Here is a 21,610-nt window from a genome sequence, read left to right on the forward strand (position 1 = left end):
CCTTCCCTTCCCCTTCCTCTCTCTCTCTTTCTTTCTTTCTTTCTTTCTTTCTTTCTTTCTTTCTTTCTTTCTTTCTTTCTTTCTTTCTTTCTGAGACAGTTTTTCTTGTAGTCCTGGCTGTCAAAGATACACCTAGCTCTGCTTAAAGGCATGTGCCACCACCTCTGGGCTAGGATCCTTCCTAATTGCTACATTTAAAGCATTATTGGGCTCCTTGACTCTCTTAGATGTAGGACATTGAAATATAAAATCCTGTACATATGGGAAGGAAGACATAGAAAATCTTTTATGTATAGGAAGGAAGACATATATGTACATAATTTCAACAGAAAAGATTAATGCTAAGTCCTGGTCAGAAGACAGGAACATAGAACTGACCAAGGCTCACAAGGGTCTCTTGCGATGAGATCAGAGTGAGGAATGGCAGTTTTCATGCTGCTCAGTAGACTCACTCATCGCCCACTCTGTCAAGTTGGAACACACTCTGTGTCGTTATTTAAGTAGTGAAAGCTTAGGACAAAGCAAACATGGTGGCTCCCAAAGTCACTTTAGAGCTAGAGGCAGAGAGGAGTGAGTAGAGGCTAAGTTATTTTTCCTTTGATTCATCATATGATAGTTTTCAGCCTCACGGAGGCTGGTTATAATAAACCACACAAGGTTTGGTGACTTTCTTCTGCTAGTTTTAATGCAGTTTTTAAAATTTTTATTTGTTGTTGAGTTTTTTGAGACAGGTTCTCATATCATAGCGAAGGCTGATCTGGGACTCGCCTCACTGCGGCCCTCCTGCCCTTACTGCAGATTATAACTGTGCCATTATTTATTTTTTAAGCTCAAGGATGGTTTTATTAATTTAAAAGGAAAACCTCTGGGGATTGTGGCTGTAAAGCTTGACCGTGTGCAGAGGAGAGCTGAGGAGAGGAGATGAGGAGAGCCCCACCCTGAGAGTTAAGCTGCTGTGCCCCAGCCATGATGGGAGCCCAGGGACCAGCAAAAGCTCCCCTGGGACCTGCTAGTGTCCGAAGTGAGGCAGCAAAGGAAGAAACGGCACAACAGAGAATAAGGGAGAGCCAACGGAACCTAACAGAGCTGTAGGGACCCTTACTTACTGATTTTTTTTTAAGCTACTTACTTTGGAATTTGCAGTTTTTAGAAGTCTTCATAGTTAATACCCTTTGTCTCCACAAGATGGAGTAAAACGTCTACTTTAGTAACAAGGTTGACGTCTGAATTTTTTTTTTTAAATATATCACTTATGTTGGCCTGAAACATCTAAACCATTGATAATTATTTCTATATTAGATCTTGGGAACAACTATGATAATTGAGACGGCTTTTCTGTTTGTCAAAATGGTTAGTTTTTAAATTTAAATGGAAAATATGCTCTTCAGACAAAAAAACTTTGCAACATCCTTCTCCGTTTTTGAGAATATAAGAACCAGTAAATGATTAGACGTGAGGGGCTTTCATTGTGCCTCAGCCTTGGGCGGGCAGATGTGGCTGTCCACCAGGCGAGAGCGCTTGCCCTTGCTCAGCAGTGCGCAGGCTTCAGCTTGGCAGCTTTTCTCTCACTGAGCTCTGTCCTCCAACTCTCAGGAGTCTCCTGTACCTTTCACACACCAGTACTGATGGTAACTCCTGTGCTGTGGCCCTTCACATCCTAATTGCTTTGTGACCATTTTCTATCCCTCTTTTGAGACCTGGTCTTCCTGTATAGCCCTGCTAGAGCACTCACAGCAGTCCTCCTGCCTCAGCCTCCAAAGTGCTGGGATTCCAGGCTTGAGCCGTCATGCTTATCTCATTGTACCCTTTGTGGTGGTTTTCTGGGTTCATTTCCTCAACCCACTAGTCATTGTTGACCAAAGTTTTGTGGTTCTAAAGCAGTACTTTATAATCAGTGTATTATCATCTGCCAATGTAAATTTGCATTTTTTTCTTTTTTTTTTTTTTTTTTGGTTTTTNGAGACAGGGTTTNTNTNTGTAGCCCTGGCTGTCCTGGCACTCACTTTGTAGACCAGGCTGGCCTCGAACTCAGAAATCCGCCTGCCTCTGCCTCCCGAGTGCTGGGATTAAAGGCGTGCGCCACCACGCCCGGCCATTTTTTTCTTTTAGTCACACTAAAAAGATAAAAAGGAGCAGATGAAATTTATCTTAATAATATTTAATAATCTAATAATGTGAATTTTAGCTCAACACACAATCAATTTATAACATTAATATTTTATATTCCTCCTTTATAAATGTGACTCTATTAATTCAGAGTGTTTTTATAATTATATCCATAGCATAGATTCTATCCAGTTCACAGATCTTAGGGTTGTAAAAAACTAAATAAAAGTGAGCAAGCTTTTTAGAAACACTGCTGACAGAGGATTCCTTGGGTTCTGAACTAAAATAAAGTAGATCATGCTTACCAGTCTAACCAACATTCACGTCTTAGTTGGATAAAAACTTCATTCCTGTGGTGTCTGTGTTCCTTGTTCCATCTGAATGGTCAGGGGAGCTCTGTTCATATCCACACAGAGATTCAGGATGATGAAGCCATCTCAGTTCTTACACTCATGTCACTATGGCAAAGCAAAACATTGTGGGCTACATTTCATTTAAGGCACGTTTCAAATAAAAGCAGAATCAAAATATGTGGTTGTGGGTCAGTGGTATAGTTAGAATGGGTGAACCTTGGCTTCACTTCCTAGTACCACAGTCCTCTCGTGGTGCCCCATAGCAATCGTCCAGCTTCCCTGATTTCTGCCTAAGATCCTCCCACCTGTAGTAGAAGCAGCCTGTGGTCACTGTGCCCGAGATCTCACATAGCTGCTTGGCTTTTCTCCTTCCCAAGCATGGCGAACTCTCCCCTCCCCTCCCTCCTACCCTACCCTCCGCTCCCCTCCTCTCCCCATCAGCCTGCTTGCAGGGACCTGGAAGGCATACCTATTCCTTCTGCCTAGCGATTGGCCTGTGGCATCTTTACTGATAGATTAAAAAAAACAATTAGGGAAAAGGGCCTTAGTATCAGGACCACCCCTACATGCCAACTTGTGGGCTCTTATCAAGCTCTGTAGGTAGCATGCTTCTTGAGATAGAAGATTGCTTAATACTTGTGCATAATTGAGTTCTCAGAAATAGAGTGCAGGGCCTTAGCTGCACTGTTTCCTGGCTGTTAAAGGCATCGTCTCTCTAGGTCACATAGCTTACCTGCAGCTGCCTCTGGGGTATTCACAACTGTGCAAATGTGCAAACTGCCTTTTGCTTAGAACTTAGTGTCTAAAACTTACCCTTATTGCAATTAGTTTTGGGAAAGACCTTTGAAGATCTTTTTAAGATAATGCTTTAATTTGTCAGAAAAGTCAGTGAAAGCTGTTGCCATTTGACTAAAAACCTGATATGTTTGCCTGTTGATTTTATGGAAGGCTCTCTTCTCTTTTTACTGCCTTTGGAAAAAAAATGAAGAAACTTAGTCTTTTGGTTTTTTTGTTTGTTTTTGAGACATGGTTTCTCTGTGTAGCCCTGGCTGTCCTGGAACTCACTCTGTAGACCAGGCTGGCCTCGAACTCAGAAATCCACCTGACTCTGCCTCCCAAGTGCTGGGATTAAAGGTGTGCGCCTCCACGGCCCGGCGAAACTTAGTCTTTATTTAACTAATAAACCTTATCTGAAAGAAATATGATTTACAGGACAATTAACTCTCAGATGAGCTTTGCTCTAGAAGAGTTGAGCTCAGGGCCATGCATTTCTTCTGTCCTGAATGGGCAGGGCCAGGATAGGAGCAGATCCTTGAGAGACTAGAGAACTCGTAGGTGGTACCTTGTGTACCTGTGCTGTGTCTCCTTCCATCATTACCCAGAAGTTTGTGTTTCCACTTCCTGTGTGCATTTCTTTATCATTGGTTAATATAAGGATCATGTAGTGGGAGCTACTGTCATCAGTATGAAAACTTTGGTTATTGACACTTTACTTTTGGCTCCTGAGTACATAGTCAATAAACTAGCTGTTCAGTGATTACCATGACAGCATTTGAAATTAAAAAGGTTGTAAATTCTTGCCCAAATGAGAATTATTTATATTCTGCTTTGCCTTGTCACGTATGAATATCCACACATCTCAGCTCAGCCTAGGTAGGTGTCATCTGCTGTTCCAATGGCGTTCACTCACATGAGCTGTCTTTGGCTGACCAGATAGATTTGCCCTAGCTTGTCGGAGGAGAACAAGATTGCTGAAGGCAGTGGGCTTTATTTATATCTAGTCATTTGAGGCCCCATTGTCCATCCTTTCCCATCTGTCAGTGGCAACGGTGTAACTTCTGTTGTGTTATAAATCATTTGTGTTGTTTTTTATTGGTGTCCGAGTGTTGTTTCTTTTATATGATTGAACAGAGCACAAATTGTTCTAGCTTCCCAGTTTTTGAGATTAAAATTAACTTTTTTATTTGCCTTGCTATTATATAAACAATGCGAATGTTCTTTCTGCTATTATTTCTCAGAACTCTTGGCACCTTTCATTCCTTGATTATTTTGTGTTTTGAGTACTCTTGTCAATACTTAGTAATAATATGCTGTCCTATTTTTAGAGCAGTAGGTTCCTAACAAGTGACTTGTATTTGAAGGGGCTGTGTCATCACCATGGAAATGGTACTTCACTAGAAATCCGTTAGTAAAGCTTAGCAGTTTAAAGATGCTTCCTGTCTATGTCTTTTGTTTTCCTAGGTAACTTTTAAAAGCCAGGCTTCTCAGATACAACTCTCAGTGTCTGTTCACTGTTTAAAGTGCTTTCATGGTTGTGCTATTTTTTATTTTACTCCTGTATGGATGGCTTTTGTGCAAAGTGAAGATTAGATATTAAAATGGGATATTGAGAAGTAGCTAAGCCAGTTACTAGTATACTTGAACTGTGATGCAGAGTTTTAAGAAATATATTAGAGGTTAAATATAAGTTTATTTCTTTTTGTTTTTTTTTGTTTTTTTTTTTGTTTTGTTTTTTTTTGAGACAGGATTTCTATGTATAGCCCTAGCTATTCTAGAACTCATAAACTAGGCTAGCCTTGAACTCAAAGAAATGCTAGGATTAAAGGCATGTGCCACCATACTTGGCCAACAGTTTATTCTTCCTTGTCACACTGGACATTTTATTGTCGCTCTCACTAGCCTTTATCTATACTAAAGAATTTGATTCTGAGTAGCTGTGCAGTATGGTAAAGTTAGCACAATACTTGTGTACAGAGCCTCCAAAGAAATAGAATCTCATTCTGTTTCTGCTACTTTCTATAGATCCTTGGGCACCGAAGTCAACTCTTTATGGTTTGCTCATTTCTTCTTTGAAATGCAAGTTGTATTAATTTTTCTAACTGTTATGATAAAGATAACTAATGGATGCAGTCCCAAGAATAGCACCTTCTCCACACAAGGAAGCTCTTCTATGGTAATGGACTTCATGTAGCAGTAAGAGAAGGCTGCCTCATGATTCTGTGATTCATTTGAGAGGAAGTAGACATGTTTCTCTAGTCTAGCAGTTTAGTCATCTGTATATTTTACACATCTTTTTAATATTAGAAAGGAAATGATGCTTCAATAAACTGTGGTAAAGGATCAGTTTATAAAAGTGAGAAAGCATGCTCTTAAGGATTCTAAGTCAACAATGTTGACCTTGCTTTTATCTAGAATGACTAAATTGTGCTAGGTCTACTTAACTTGCTCAAACCTAGAAAACCCATTAACACCTGTCTTAGGGTTTTACTGCTGTGAACAGATACCATGACCAAGGCAACTCTTAACAAGGACAACATTTAATTGGAGCTGGCTTACAGGTTCAGGGTTCAGTCCATTATCATCAAGGTATGAGCATGGCAGCATCCAGGCAAACATGGTGCAGGAGGAGCTTTAGAGTTTAACATCTTCATCTGAAGGCTGTTAGTGAAAGACTGGCTTCCAGGAAGCTAGGATGAGGGTCTTATAGCCCACACCTACAGTGCCACAGCAACTCCAACAGTGCCACACCTTCTAATCATGCCACTCCCTGGGCTGTGCATATGGGAACCATCACAATACCACAGAACCAAGATGATTGCATCATAGTTACACCTGATAATTTCTCTTTCTTGCTGAGCATTCTGTTTATCACCACCAAACAGCCATGTTTTTTCTTATTCCCTCATCTCATCCGGCCCAAGAGAAGGATTTATTTGACTCGTGGTTTGAGGGGATAAGATAAAGAGTACTTTTAGGCAGGAAGGGTGACAGGACTAGCTCCTGTCAGGACGTTTGCTTGCTGCATCATGTCAGCATTTAGGAAACAGAAGGAACTGGAGCTGTCACCCCAGGTAGACCCACTTCCTTCAGCATCTTATCTTTATCCCCGAGATGATTTGCACCACTAGCTGGGGAGCAAGCATTCAGGCATGCGAATTTGTGGGGGACATTTTACATCAACCCATGTTTTATCTCTTACTCTTGTTGAACAAAGTTGATCTTAAGGGTGGAAGAAACCACGGACATAGTGTAAAAAAGGGAAAAAAATAAAAGAGGTTTATTTTATTTTTCACCTGTTCTTTATGTTTGGATTTTGAGAAACAAAACAAAGCAGTTAAATTAAGCCTCAGCCTCACAGGAGTAAAATTAGCCAAGCAGAGGTGGGTAGCCACTGCTAGTCTGACCCACACTTAGAATTTATGTGAACAGAGATGCTGTTAGTCTTGTGTTTTAACCTTTTAAAAATAATCATAACTATTGAAAACATAATCATCGTCATAAAAACATAATCAAAGAGGAGGGATCATCTGAAATGTGTTAGTAAGTGATAAGGAGATACAAAGTGTGCACTTGCAATATAATAAAAGTGTTGTCTATAAAGGAAAGTGGGGGCTGGAGAGACGGCTCAGCAGTTAAGAGCACTGACTGCTCTTCCAAAGGTCCTGAGTTCAATTCCCAGCAACCACATGGTGGCTCACAACCATCTGTAATAGGATCTGACGCCCTCTTCTGGTATGTCTGAAGACAGCTACAGTGTACTCATATACATAAAATAAATAAATCTTTAAAAAAAAAAAAAGAAAAAGAAAAAAGGAAAGTGTACTTTTTTAGGAGAAACAATATGATTTTTATGTGTGTGTATATTTGAAATTTTAATTGCTTTCATTAAAATTCAGCACAATGAGAGCCCATTTATGAATAGTGGTGGGTTGGAGGGGCACATGTTCAGCATTAGTCTGTATTGTGCTTGGAAATACTAGAAAGGGCAGCCACACTATTTGTCTTGTCTAGGAAACGTGGCTTCTAAACTGAGAAAACAGTTATTTAAACAAGTTTACTGTTCCCTAGGATTTCCACTTAAACAGAGTAAATTTGGAAGAATCTACAGGAGTGGAAAATTCTCCAGCTGGTGCTCGACCAAAGAGGAAAAACAAGAAGTCTTACGACTTAACTCCAGTTGATAAATTTTGGCAGAAGCATAAAGGAAGGTAAATGAGAAAATATCAGTAATTAAAAGGTTTATTCTTGAAACAGGGCTGAAGTTCCACCTAACCTAAGACAGAACACAGAGGTCATTGAGTGACCCAACAGAAACAACTCTAATTAAACACAAATGAGTGTCAGTATTGCTCCATTTCTTCCTGACTTCTCTAGCATCATCTCTTCAGAAGCTCAACCTGCAGGTTGCACAGTCTTTCTCACCTCTAGTGCCGGTTCCATGGACCTTTCTTTCATTTGGTGTTTGATAGAAAAACTTTGGGGTCATATTTTTCCTTTTTTTACATGTTGTCCCTAATACAAACCCCATGCTTTATATCTTGGGAGCCAGAACCTAAGTCTAAAGACCAGAGATATTTTCAGTCATCAGAAACAATGAGTGAGAAGATTACAGTGTTTTGCCACATGATGTTGTAGACCAGTGTGGACATCCTATTGTTGTGTCCTTTTACCTGATGGGGTCAGGAACTGTTAAAAGTTATCTAGTTGCCACTTATGTCCAGAGAAGTCATTCCAAACAAAGAAAAGGTTTTTCTGTTTTGTTTTGGTTTGTTTGTTTGTTTGTTTGTTTTAAGAAATAACATGTTTTTTATTGATTTTTTTTTAAAATCATAAAATGTGTGTCTGTAAAGATACAGGTCTGTCTCTGTCAATGATCTGGGTGCTTTGGAGCCTCATCCTTCATTGTGTTTAAAGAGAAGATAGGAGTTTAACATGATGTGGGGGTGGTAATATTTGTTTTTATATTTAGAATGTAAAAAACGAAAAGAAAGCCATGTATTTGTAACAGAGATTTGGCTTCTCAACTCAACTAAGAGTTGTTAATGTCCTTTTCTGACTTTGGTAGCTTGAGATACTATTAAAATATTTTAAATAGTATTCTTTACTTTGGAATTCAATGTGTACATTTCCTTCTGTAATAGTGGCATACATGAAATTACATATCATCAGAGAGGCAATAAGAAATGGTAGAAATGTTCTTCTTAACATTAAGGATACTAAGAGTACTGGATTAATACTGAACAATTTAAAAAATGTTGTCATTATAATTAAATGGTCCCTCTGACATCTGCTAATTTTGGTGATTATATTTAGCTAATGCTTAATAGATTTGACTTATTTGTATCCCTTTGATTTTCAGTCATGTAAGTAAATAAAAATATTTTTGTTTAAACAATATATAGCTGAAAAATGTAACCTCACTAATGAAAAGGCTTTTAGCTATAAAATTTATTCAGATTTATGATTATGATACATATTTTAAATGATAGTTTTATTTACTTTTGCTGTTTTATATCCATGTTTACATAAAATATGTTCAAATTTATAAGTGTTTTTAAGATAACAATCTTACATATATTTCAAAATGTACACATAAAACATGAATCTTTTACTACTGCGCTCATAGTTAATCTTGTGCAATTCTGTTTCAGTCCATTCCCAGAAGTCGCAGAATCAGTCCAACAAGAACTAGAATCTTACAGAGCACAAGAAGATGAGGTCAAACGACTGAAGAGCATTATGGTAAGAATCTGTTTGCACCAGAGCATTATGGTAGTAAAGGTATAGAAAGGACATCTGCAGAAGTTTAACAAAAATGTTTACTTCCTTTTTCTTTGTAAAAGTTTAATACCACTTATTACTTAATAACAACAAAATTATCAACTTACTTAATGTTGTTTGTTTTTAAGGAGCTGTCTTACACTGTAGTGTAGGCTAGCCTCAGATTCCTGGCAGTCCTGCCTAAGCCATCACACCTAGCTTAGGTTTTTTTCTTATTTGTTTGTTTTTAAATCTAAATATTAAGAAACTGTATTTTAAGGAATGGGATGTGGTTAGAAATAATATAAGTAATATGATTATTTATATAGACGTGTGCCCCAGGATGGCTTGGTGTTCTGTACTGTGGTCAGATTTCAGCTGTAAGACTGAGTCCTGTGTCACCTGCAGCAAATGTCAGGGCATTTCTTGTTTGACAGTGCCAGCTGACCCTTTACTTACTCTCCTGCTAAACCGGTAGCTCCTAGAACTTTACTGTAGTTGTCAAAATGTGTGTGCTTACCCCGTAAAGCATCTGTTGATGCTCGGTGACCCAACTTGTCATTGCTTATCAGTAATCTTTGGAATGTGTTGACTTTTCTGCCTGGGCCTGACAATTTTAAAGTTATAAGAGACTTTTCATCCCTTCACAGGGACTAGAAGGAGAGGATGAAGGGGCCATCAGCATGCTTTCTGATAACACTGCTAAGCTCACATCAGCTGTCAGGTAAGCAGACAGTGTGTTCCTTTGTAGTCTTAAAAATCTGTAATAATCCTAACAATAGGGAGCAGTAGATAATAATAGCTAATGTACCTGTGAGTTTGGGGAATTGAATGTTTTGAACATATTTAGGCTGATTTCTGTTCTTCTCAGATATAGCACTGTGAATAGTTTCAAATTCTCAATTCGAGTAATTTTACTAGGAAAACAGTATTAGTGATAATGTAGGGCCAGTCATCATTAATTTTGCTATTGCTATTAATTCAGTTGAAGCAGGCTTTCAATACTTTTAGAACTATAGGTAAAAGCATGTATTCACTAATCTTATTTTATTCTAAACTTCTAAACATTGTAAACGGAATATGAAACTATAGAAGTAATGTGTTATCTCTAGACTGTTGTAAGATAACCACTCACCTGCATTAAAGTGACGTGCGTGCTATGAGTTCAAGCCTAGCGATTGAGTTCAGTTGGCAAGTTGATTTGTCACTTTGATTCAGTGGTCTTGAGCTCCCTCATGAAGCACCAGGCAGGGTTTTATTAGAGTCTGCATTACTTTCCTTAAAACTTTGTGGTTAATTTTCAATTTTTTGTAACTTGTAGTTCTTTGCCAGAACTCCTTGAAAAAAAAAGACTTATTGATCTCCATACAAATGTTGCCACTGCTGTTTTAGAACACATAAAGGTAAATGTAACTTTTTCCATCCACAATGCACTGATGTCTGTTCATTATCTCACCGAGCGAGCGCCTCTTACGTTCTTAAGGTGTGATTACAGAGAGCAGCAGGGCTGTGTTCATTCTCTCAGCGCAGGAGGACCACGTGGCTGCTTAGCGTTGGAATGTGCTGCTGTCTGTCTGCAGTGTCTCGGTACTGTCTCTACATCTGCTGTGCTCATCCTGTTAACACACAGCCATGTGTCCAGCCATGGGCAGTGCAGATTAATTTAATTCTGTTTAATTTTGTGTGTTGGCTTTTGTGTTTTGAGGTGGTTTTGCAGTGTAGCTCAGGTCTTCAAACTCACTGTCCTCCTGCCTCAGCCTTATTAAATCCTTTTCTGTTGTACTTATGATTATTATTTTTCTCTCTGTTCTTGTTATCATTGACCAAAGTTCAGTGGCTATACAGCAGTGGGTTTTAACCAGAATATAATCAGTTGCCAGTGTAATTTTAGATTTTTCTAATAGTTGCATTAAAAAGGCAAAAGCAATAAGTAAAATGTAATTTAGTCATATATTGTACATAATCCTTAATGTCTAAAACACTAGTATTTCAAGATATAATCTGTTTAGAACATGAAATATTATCCATTCTATTTTATAGATGAGATCTGATCTTTTATATTTAGAATCATATTACATCTCAAGTCACAACAGCCTCAAACTCTTTGTCTTCCTGACTTCACCTCCCGACTCTGAGATTATGTACCTCAGTGCCCATGTAGAAATTCTTTTTGATATGGTACTGCCTAAAATACACATTAATTACATCACTCATTTGTGTAACTTTTTCTAAAATTTTGGGGCTTAGATGACTATTAACTTAAGAGCACCTTTGTTCCTTTCATGTGACAGTGATTTTTGAAGCAAATTTATTGGAGCTTATAAGTATTGTGTTCATAGTTCTTTTTCTTCCTTCCTTTCTTGCTTAATGAATTCTTCAGCATTTGGTGTCACTACTTCTCAAGGCATCCAAGGTTAAACCCAATGGCCAAACGGCAGGACTCGTAGACTTGCTTTCCACTCTGTACAACCGTGTGAATCACTCTAAAGGAGAAGTGTATATGCTGCTTAAAGATGCAGAAAGTACATTGACTTTTTTGTTTGTTTTGTTCTTTGAGAAGGGAATTAGACATTTTATTTGTTGATGATTTAAAAAGCCCAAACACTAGAAAAGAATCCATAGATAATAGACATTGTGCAGTGTGGTACTCCAGCCTGCATAATTCTGTTAAGCTGATACCTTGATATTATTGACACAATGTTTTTTTCACATTCTCACACATATAAAAACTAATTGTGCAGTTTGTTAGTGTTTCTGTTAGTGTCTCCACATCTTTGCATGTGTGTCATTTAACAGAGTGTTGCATCTCTGTTAAATGGCAAAACAACTCTTCCACCCATTTATGTGAAGTCATTATCTCCTGAAGAGATAACATGTTGTATTAACACCGGGTGAGATGCTGTTATTTTCTTATGTAGGAGAAAAGAGGCTTTTCTTATAATGCTAAGATAAGACTGTAAATCCAGTACAGAAAGTTAACTGCCCTAAACTAATAAAATAGATTCTGGCATATATGTTCTGTAGTATGATTATGTAATTAAAACTTTGTGATCTGCTTAACAAACATTTTTTAAGATTTATTTATTATTTATATGTAAGTACCCTGCAGCTATCTTCAGACATACCAGTAGAGGGCGTCAGATCTCATTATGGATGGTTGTAAGCTACCATGTGGTTGCTGGGATTTGAACTCAGGACCTTTGGAAGAACAGTCAGTGCTCTTAACCGCTGAGCCATCTCTCCAGCCCCCAAACATTTTTGACTATTCATTTTTCTGGTATTGTTTGTTTTTTGGGTTATTTTGCTGGCCACCATGTGAAAGTAGACAGTTTAAAATCTCGAGGCTGAAGAGATGATCCAGTTAAGAGCCCTTGTTGCCCTGGCAGAAGTTCCCAGCACCCAAATGGTTTAGGTCACAAACTTCCAAGGGGTCCTCTGGCCTCTGAGGGCACACAAGTAGTGCACAGACACATACACCAGCAAAATACCCATACACAAAATAAAAATAAATATTAAAAAAAATTTGAGGAAGTTTAACATTTGTTTATAGTCCTGTGAATGTTTTGAGATTTAATATTATTCCCTGGTTTTCTTTGGCTTATTGATATTGTTTCATTATTGAAAATTTATTAATTCTCATATAATAGTTTCTGACTTACTTCTCTTAGCTGTAAAAGTCAGAAAAATGCAAGCTCCACTCATGCTACTAAACAAGATTGCATGACTCCAGGATGCTATCGTTATGACTATAGAAAAGTTGGATTCATTTTATACAAAAGGATGCATTTTACAAATGTATCCTTCCACCATACATCATTATGAATATACTCTTTAATAGTAGATATGACTAGAAATTTAGAACATTTTTGGTTAAAATAATTTACTTACTCAGTCTTGTTTATTGAGTGGCTATATATTTGGTCATGCTCTAACAATGCTGTGGTAAGCAAAACAATTTCTTCCTTCTCCTATAGCTTATATTATAGTAATATTGAATATAGTGGGGAAAAGATGCCAAGAAGCAGTGTTAGAGCAGCAAAGCAGGCAGATAAGAAGCCACAAAGAACAGCTGACGGGCCAGGTCTGAAGTTAGGTGGTTTAGAAAGCAAATCAGCCTTGATGGTGGTATTTGAGTTGAGTTCTGAGTCACTGGAGGCAGCCAATTAGAGATCTCAGAGGCAGCCATTGTAGGCAGAGGAGGTATGGATAAAGCCTGAGGACAGGGAGCACTACAGTGTTTCACTGAGGAGACAGTGACAGAGTATGAAGTCCAAAAGGCAAGGGTTTCATTAAGATGGAGTCATGTGGTACTTTAGGTGGCAAGTATAGTGAGTGAGAGGCGGAGAATTCTGGAAATAGGAAGCTATCTAAGGAAAACAGTGCCATATAAAGTACAGTTTGCATGTGAAATTTCTTGTGATTGTCATTTCACACCAACGGTTTGGGTACGTTTTCAAATTGGTTTATGCCATTAGAGGCCGTCTATGAAAGATAGTTTAATATGCCATCATTCATGACCTAAGCAATTCTACTTGAAAGACCCCATGGTTTTAGAAAAGTGTTTAGTCTAGGGTTGTTAATGCTAGGAGCTAATTTGTCACTCGAGATACTAGAGTGATTTTATATTTAAAATAACTTATATGCAAGTAACATCATCCATTGATCAACAGCTAGGAGGTAGGAAAGCCATATGCACTACAAAGAAAGTCATTAAAGCAGAAGTGTATAATACAGATTATGTGAAACAAATGAGTATTCAACAATCATTCTTTAATTTGTTAGATCAAAATGAAGTCTAGGGCCACTTAAACCCCCAAAAGACTAGTAAATGTTCCTTGAGAACATTTCCCCAGTCCTTAGCCAGCTAGGGTCCGCCAAAACAGCAATTACAAATGATGGCCAGGACTCCTAAAGAGATTGGTTTCCTTGTGTCCTGCCTCAGAAAATTATCTAAGGGGGTATATAAAGCAACTGACCTCTAAATGTATGTATTTATTTATATATGTGCATAATACATACATGTAAATAAAACATCAACAAGGCAAATATTGAAAGAAATGCTCTATGCTGTTTCTTAGGACAGGAGGATTGCTTTGCAGAATCAAACAGTCATGTATTGTCTTCTGGTCTTGCTTGGTGGTTCTAGGTGCATGATTTTTAAATATCTACAGATGAATTACAGTTATGCTGAGTAAGTCACGTATTAGGTTACTCTGATATAAAAAAAAGTCTATTAGTATAGAAAAATTTAAAAAAATTTTTTCTCTCTCTCAAGAACCATCTTTTGCCGGGCAGTGGTGGCGCACACCTTTAATCCCAGCACTTGGGAGGCAGAGACAGGCAGATTTCTGAGTTCGAGGCCTACCTGGTCTACAAAGTGAGTTCCAGGACAGCCAGGGCTACACAGAGAAACCCTGTCTTGAAAAAATTAAAAAATAAAATAAAAAGGAAGAAAGAAAGAAAGGCCGAGAAAGCCCTATCTCAATGGTGCATGCTCTTGTCCAAAAAAATAAAAGTGGCTATCTTTTTAAGGTTCCTAATCAATCAATTCTTTTTTATTAGCAAAAAATATTATATCTTTTATGTAGTGTTCTCAGAGCATTCTGAATATTAGAGCTCTAGAAATTATTGATCACTTAAGAATATGTACAGATTCTTATAAGTAGGATTAAATTGTTGAAGTAGAAGTCAGTATATTGAATAAATTTATACATTAAAGTTGTTTCCATATTTTGAAACAGATTAAGAGCAGCCTCCACAAATAGTAAATCATACTAAAGAGATTATAAACTCCAGTAGGTGCTGGGGAGATGGCTCAGAGGGAAATCCATGCGAGCATAGGAACTTGAAATCAGATCCCCATTGCCCGTTTAAAGCCATGTGCGGTCCCATGCATCTGTGACCTTGGTGTGAGATGGGAGGTAAGGACAAGGGAATCCTCAGAAGGTCACAAGTCAGCTACCTGGTGAAAGCAGCCATTAACAAAAAGAGAACTGAGGACCAACACTGGGGAGTGTCCTCTCACCCCCATGCACCCATGGCACATCCACACACCTGCACTGTCACCCATAATAAGGGCACACACTTAAAAACTCAAAATAGTTCCTAAGTATAGTTTGCTTATATCTAAATTTTCCAGCCACCAATATTTTTTAAGTAGAGGGTGATGTAATTGTTTGGATAAAATTCCTATCAGAAAAGTTTTCTAAACCTTTTAAGAAAAACATTACTTTATGTCACATTATAAAAGATACCAGTTGGCCAGCATGATAGTTGCATGCCTTTAATCTCAGCACTGGAGAGGCAGAGACAGGTGGATTTCAGAGAGCTTGAAGCCAACCTTGTCTACATAACCATTCTAGGCCAGCCAAAACTACATGTATATAGTGAAACTCTCTAAATGTGTGTGTGTGTGTGTGTGTAGTGTACATGTAATTAATATATGTGTGTGTATACATATATATTGCTGACACTGAGTCTTAATCCAGAGTAAATTATGTGATATAAGAATGCAGTATTTAGGGCTGGTGAGATGGCTCAGTGGGTAAAAGCACCCGACTGCTCTTCCAAAGGTCCGGAGTTCAAATCCCAGCAACCACATGGTGGCTCACAACCATCCGTAACGAGATCTGACTCCCTCTTCTGGAATGTCTGAAGACAGCTACAGTGTACTTACATATAATAAATAAATAAATCTTAAAAAAAAAAAAGAATGCAGTATTTAGTGTTATCACACTTATGGGTTTCACGTGGCTGGTTGGTGAGGGAGCTTTAGTGGTCACGGATGTGACATAAAATATAATTGAATGAGAGCAGTTCCAGTGAGGCAGTGTGGTCTAGGTTTATAGCCTTCTAGTTATTCTTAACCTGAGAATTTGGAGTAACTAAAATAGAAAGATTACCTATTCTTTCAGCAATAATAACAGGTTTTCATGGGGCCTGTAACAGAGGTTGAAGGTGCACGTTCTTATTTCGGCTTGCCTCGTCTTGTTTGAGAGAACAGTGCTGCACATGTTTACAAACAAGATGGTCAGCTAGTAACCATAGAAACTGAAAATCCTTATCAGAAATCTCACCTTAACAAGATGCTGCCCTGTGTCTGAGAAAAGTGAAGTCACAAAGAAAGAATAGCTGAAAAATATGGAAAAACACAACAAATACTTTTAGGAGCAGTGCAGAGAGATAGGTGAGTGGCAGGCCTTCCCTGTGTAAATGTGTCTCTATTGTTTTTATTTACTTTTGTATTGCACACAGACATTACATTTATGTATACACATGTGCCACAGTGCCCATGTAGAGGTTAGAAGACTGTTGTCAGAAATCATATGTCCTACTGTGTGGGTTCTAGGAATCAAACTGAGTCCCCAGGCTTGATAGCAAGGGCCTTTACCCAGTGGGCCATCTTGCCAGTCCCATTTTTAGTTTATCTGTGTGAGTACTTCGTGGCTGTAAAACTGGCCTTGTGCTCCACTGTACAGGAGTGAGTTGGAAAGAGTGTTGCTGGCTTCCTGTTGCCATTCCTTGGTCGACTTACTACTCAGCTTGTATTCTGTTGTGCCCTGTTAAGTTCCAACTGAAAGTAGCTGACTCTGTCCCCAAATCACTTCAAACTTAGTATAGAAACAAAATACAAACAAAGACATGAAAATACGGTGTGTTGCTTGTTGGAAAGAGTCTAGAAATAACATGACTTGGGTAACTTCTGTCCAGTTAAGTGTAATGTGTGGATCCACATGCCACAAAAGTAAGCACAGCGTGACTACCTGGTCCCCTTTCAATCTGTTGGCCGCTCAGATCATTCTGATGTGACCAAAGTAGTAAACTGGGGCTGGAGAGATGGCTCAGCCTAAAGGCTAGGCTCACAACCAAAAAACAAAAGTAAGAAACTCTCTGCACTTATCACTGAGAAGTGGACATTAGCCCAGAAACTTAGAATACCCAAGGTACAACTGGCAAAACACAAGAAGATCAAGAAGAAGGAAGACCGGGGGCTGGTGAGATGGCTCAGTGGGTAAGAGCACCCGACTGCTCTTCCGAAGGTCCAGAGTTCTAATCCCAGCAACCACATGGTGGCTCACAACCATCCGTAACAAGATCTGGCGCCCTCTTCTGGAGTGTCTGAAGACAGCTACAGTGTACTTACATGTAATAAATAAATCTTTAAAAAAAAAAAAAAAGAAGGAAGACCAACGCATGGATACTTCATTCCTCAGAATAGGGAACAAAATACCCATGGAGGGAGTTATAGAGACAAAGTTTGGAGCTGAGACAAAGGTATAGACCATCCAGAGACTACCCCACTCAGGAATCCATGCCATAATCAGCCACCAAACGCAGATACCATTGCATACGCCAGCAAGATTTTGCTGAAAGGACCCTGAAAAAGCTGTCTCTTGTGAGGCTATGCCAGTGCCTGGAAAATACAGAAGTGGATGCTCACAGTCATCTACTGGATGGAACACAGGGCCCTCAATGGAGGAGCTAGAGAAAGTACCCAAGGAGCTGAAGGGGTCTGCAGCCCTATAGGTGGAACAACAATATGAACTAACCAAGTACCCCCAGAGCTCGTGCCTCTAGCTGCATATGTAACAGAAGATGGCCTAGTCGGCCATCACTGGGAAGAGAGGCCCCGTGGTCTAGCAAACTTTATATACCCCAGTACAGGGGAACGCCAGGGCCAAGAAGTAGGAGTGGGTGGGTAGGGGAGCAGGGTGGGGGGAGGGTATAGGGGACTTTCAGGATAGCATTTGAAATGTAAATGAAGAAAATATCTAATAAAAAATTGAAAAAAAAGTAAGAAACTCAACTCTCTGTAAATAAACATACATTGGTTATACATTTGATGATAAAAAATAGAAATTTGTTAGCAAGAGACTCTTACTGTAGTTTATTCCTTACTATATTTTTACCTAGTGTTTTGTTTTCGAAACAGGCAAGAAAACTGGATGTATATTTTGAATATGAAGAAAAAATAATGAGCAAGACTACTCTGGATAAGTCCCTCCTAGACGTCATATCCGACCCTGATGGTATGTGCCGTAACCTGAGAGTGTTTACAGGGACCAATCCAGTGTTTCAGTCCAGACAGAATTTAAGTGGAATTACTGTATTAGTCAGTAATTCTTGTATTAATTAAAAGAGCTATCTTATGCTGAAATTTTTTCAACATAGTTCTTAAAAATGGAAAATGATTTTCCCCCTTTGGTAGTGTATTTAAATACTTTGTATTCATTTCTTTAATGAGATCTATAGAGCCATCAGTTCCCACTCTCTCCAGGAGATTTGAATGAGTGACATTGTCTCTATCTACCTCACTGTGGTTTATCCAGAGAGTAGATGGGGAATGTAATTAAGACTGAGTTCTACTTTAAATGTTCAGGAACATACTTTAAAAATAATGTGGGGTGCTTCATAAGCTGCGGTGGGGACATGGCTCACTGGATAGAGTGCTGGCAGTGCAAACAGGAGGACCTGAGCAGCTTGGTGCTTCAGTCTGTGCCTGTTCTAGTACTGGAAGGAAGAGGCCCAGGGGCTGGGGGAGCCCTGTGACTTGCCAATTGCAAGGGTCTGGGAGCAGATGTATACCCCCCCCCATTAGATTCTGGCTACAAATGGCATTTTTCATGAGGACTAAGCACAGAAGGAGCTGATAAATAATAGAATAATAGGATAAGTAATTGAAATTAAAAAAAAAATGAAATTAGAACATTAGTTGTCCTAGAAAACAAGTAACAACAACAACAGCAAATTTAAAAAGACCTAGCAGTCAGTGTGAAAGGCTCCAAATCATGACCGTCAAATAAAAATATAATAATAAATCATGGGTGAGAGCCCGTGGGATAGAAAGGAATCCATGATTTTGAATAGGCAAAATGGGTGAGATAATTGAAATTTGATAGAATGTTTCCATGACCTCAGAGCACTGCATCTTTCAATGAGACTTCATCACTGTGACAAGTACCTGAAACCATTTAAAGGAGGAAAGATTTTAGAAGCCTTGGTCCACAGTTGTCTGGTCCCACTGCTCTGAGGTGATACTGAACATCGTGGGAGAGTAAACGCCTGACTTGGTGGCCACCATGCTGCAAGATCAGGGCTACAGCACATAGCCATCCAGTGATCGCCTTCCGCCAGTTAGACCCACCTCCTCATTCCAGGCATTTGATAAGAGTATCATCATTTTGTCAGTCTGTTGGGTCAGAACTCTTAGGAGCCAATCACTTCCCAAGCCTCTCTGCTGGTGGCCAAGAGTCCTAGTACATGAGCCTGCTTGAGACACTTCATATTTGAACACTAGTACTTCACTACAAATACTTGTTCACTATAAAGACAGAAATAGAAACGTCACAGTAAGAACTGAAGTAAATACCTCATTAGGTAAATCTCATGTAACATTAACAGGAAAGACGTACCAAAAGGATGTAAACCCAAGAACTTGACAAAACTGCCGCTGAGGTTTCATATTTGGGAAATAAGGATAAACTGAGGGGTATCTGGAGTCTGAGTCCCGTGAAGCTCCAAGTGTCATCAGCTGTCACTTTTTTTTAAAATCTGGTTTTACTATTAGCTGCTTGTAATGTTATGCTTTCTTTTTGGGGTGTTTTGTTTTGTTGATTAGTCGTAGTCGATTTTTGAGATAGAACCTCATTATATTGTCCATCAGGGCTGGAACTTATGTTTAGCCCAGGCTGGTCTTGAACTTGGAATCCTCCTTTCTCTGGTCTTCTTCGTGCTGAGAGTACAGGCATACTTCAGTATGACCAGCTCTTAGTTTTTATTCTGATGAAATAGAACGTGATAGTTGTAAGTCTTTACATCCTAGGACACACTTTCCAGTGAGCTTTGGCAGGTTACTAAGGCCACTTCTTCATCACTTTTCTGTCAGCGTGCACCCTGTGGAGGAAGAGGGATGATTGAGCTGCTCTGGAAAACCTGGGCCTTAAGATATATTAGTAATCACTTGGAAAACTCCCATGGTAATGGGGAATTTCTTTGAAACTTTAGTTTTGTCTTAAAGTTTGAGGTAAATATACTTCATTTCATGTTTTAGTATAAAAGTATGGTTTTCACCAACCTTGTAGTAAAAACTCCTCAGATGGGGCAGCTGGGTACAGGAAATGAGACTTTTGTCTCAGCTCCTGCTGTCATTTAGCTAGCAGATCTTATAACCTGACACCTAGGGATGATACCTCTGCCTTGGACAGTCCTGTGTTCATTCCTTGCCATCGAAGATGTGCTGTTTAGAGCTGCACACCTGCATGTGCCCATCCTTCCCTTTTTGGTTCATGCCTGAGGACAATCTTCACAGTTGGGAGACAAGTGAGGTGTTTCTGTAGTCACTCCTAACCCACCTCTCATGTCCCCTGTGAATGCCGCTGTGGTTTTATTCCTCCTTCAGCTCACATGAGCAAGAACCACATGGAGTCCTGTCACATTTATACATGCCTTGAATTAAGGTTCTTCTAATTGTTAATTATAATGCTCAGTAATCACAATTATACGTCTTTTTTTCCCTTCCCCTTCCTTTGCAGCAGGGACTCCGGAAGACAAAATGAGGCTGTTTCTCATCTATTACATAAGCGCACAGCAAGCCCCGTCCGAGGTATGGGAGCTGACACCTGAGGGGTGGGGAGCTTATCTCCAGTTGCCAGCTAGACTTGCAAAACAGGAAGTAAAAGATCACTAGATATGGGATGCTCATTTAGTCAAAGAACAAAACAACTGGAACGGTTATGGCAGATTCTGTTAGCTGCAGTTTATACCAGTATTTGTGTCAGCACTTGGGAACCTGACCACAGTCACAGTGGGGAAGTATAAACTGACCTCAAGGGTCAAAATTCTTACTTCTGAAAACTGCTGTCCTAAACTAAATTAACCCAGTTTGCTGCACATTTCAGAAGATTGGTCTTATCATTTTAAGATTGTTTTAAAACCAAAGACTCTTCCAGAATATACCCTGTGTGCTGTTTATAAGGAAGGTGGGTTGGAAGCCATGGACTTCCTTAAATTAACCAAGCATCGCTTTAGATAATAAGCAGCAAGCAGAAAAGCCTCCAAGGTGCTATTGAGAGATAGTTGTTAACACCAGTTTTTGTTATTATTGTTTGACAAGTTGTAAAGCTTCCATTAGTCAAAAATTATTAGTGTGTTAAATCACTGTTCACTTGGGGCTCTTTTACTCTGCTGTGGACTACGTTCATGACTTAACTTTTCTTATTCTTTATGCAGGAAAAAAGCGCGGTTCTTCTTTCCTAGAAAAGCTTTTTATCAGTGAAGGTCTGCCTGTGGCTTAGTCTCCCGTGTCCTATCTAATATTCTAGGGACATATTCTTTTAAACCTTAGTATTGCCTTAATTTAACTACCTTATTTTTAGTAAAGACTTTTTATAAACGTTGGTGATCATTAGGATCATTAAATCATGATGACCAGTATCGTCTTAATCATCCTGAAAGTTGATGGTGAGCTTAAAAGCTTTTCCCTTGGCAGGCCTAGGAAGATAACTGGTTCATACAGTGCTTGCTTGTGTGGTCCCTAGCATCCATGTGTTAAAAAAAAAAAAAAAAAAAGCCAGCCGTTTACCAGTGATCCCAGCACGAGGATCCCAGGGCCT

The 21,610-nt window shown here is 39.0% G+C and overlaps 1 protein-coding gene across 2 annotated transcripts in view; it reads left to right on the forward strand.

The window, feature by feature from the left end:
* Positions 1-21,610, forward strand: part of Scfd1 (sec1 family domain containing 1) — a 66,989-nt gene that overhangs the window by 22,776 nt on the left and 22,603 nt on the right. For both annotated transcript variants that reach the window (XM_021178899.1, XM_021178900.2), the window contains exons 11-16: positions 7,308-7,447; positions 8,891-8,981; positions 9,650-9,723; positions 10,321-10,402; positions 17,932-18,028; positions 20,531-20,601. In XM_021178899.1, the coding sequence (XP_021034558.1) occupies positions 7,308-7,447; positions 8,891-8,981; positions 9,650-9,723; positions 10,321-10,402; positions 17,932-18,028; positions 20,531-20,601 (555 nt within the window). The remainder of the gene's footprint in view (positions 1-7,307; positions 7,448-8,890; positions 8,982-9,649; positions 9,724-10,320; positions 10,403-17,931; positions 18,029-20,530; positions 20,602-21,610) is intronic.

This window comes from Mus caroli, chromosome 12 (genome assembly GCF_900094665.2).
Source record: "Mus caroli chromosome 12, CAROLI_EIJ_v1.1, whole genome shotgun sequence".
Lineage (NCBI taxonomy): Eukaryota > Metazoa > Chordata > Mammalia > Rodentia > Muridae > Mus > Mus caroli.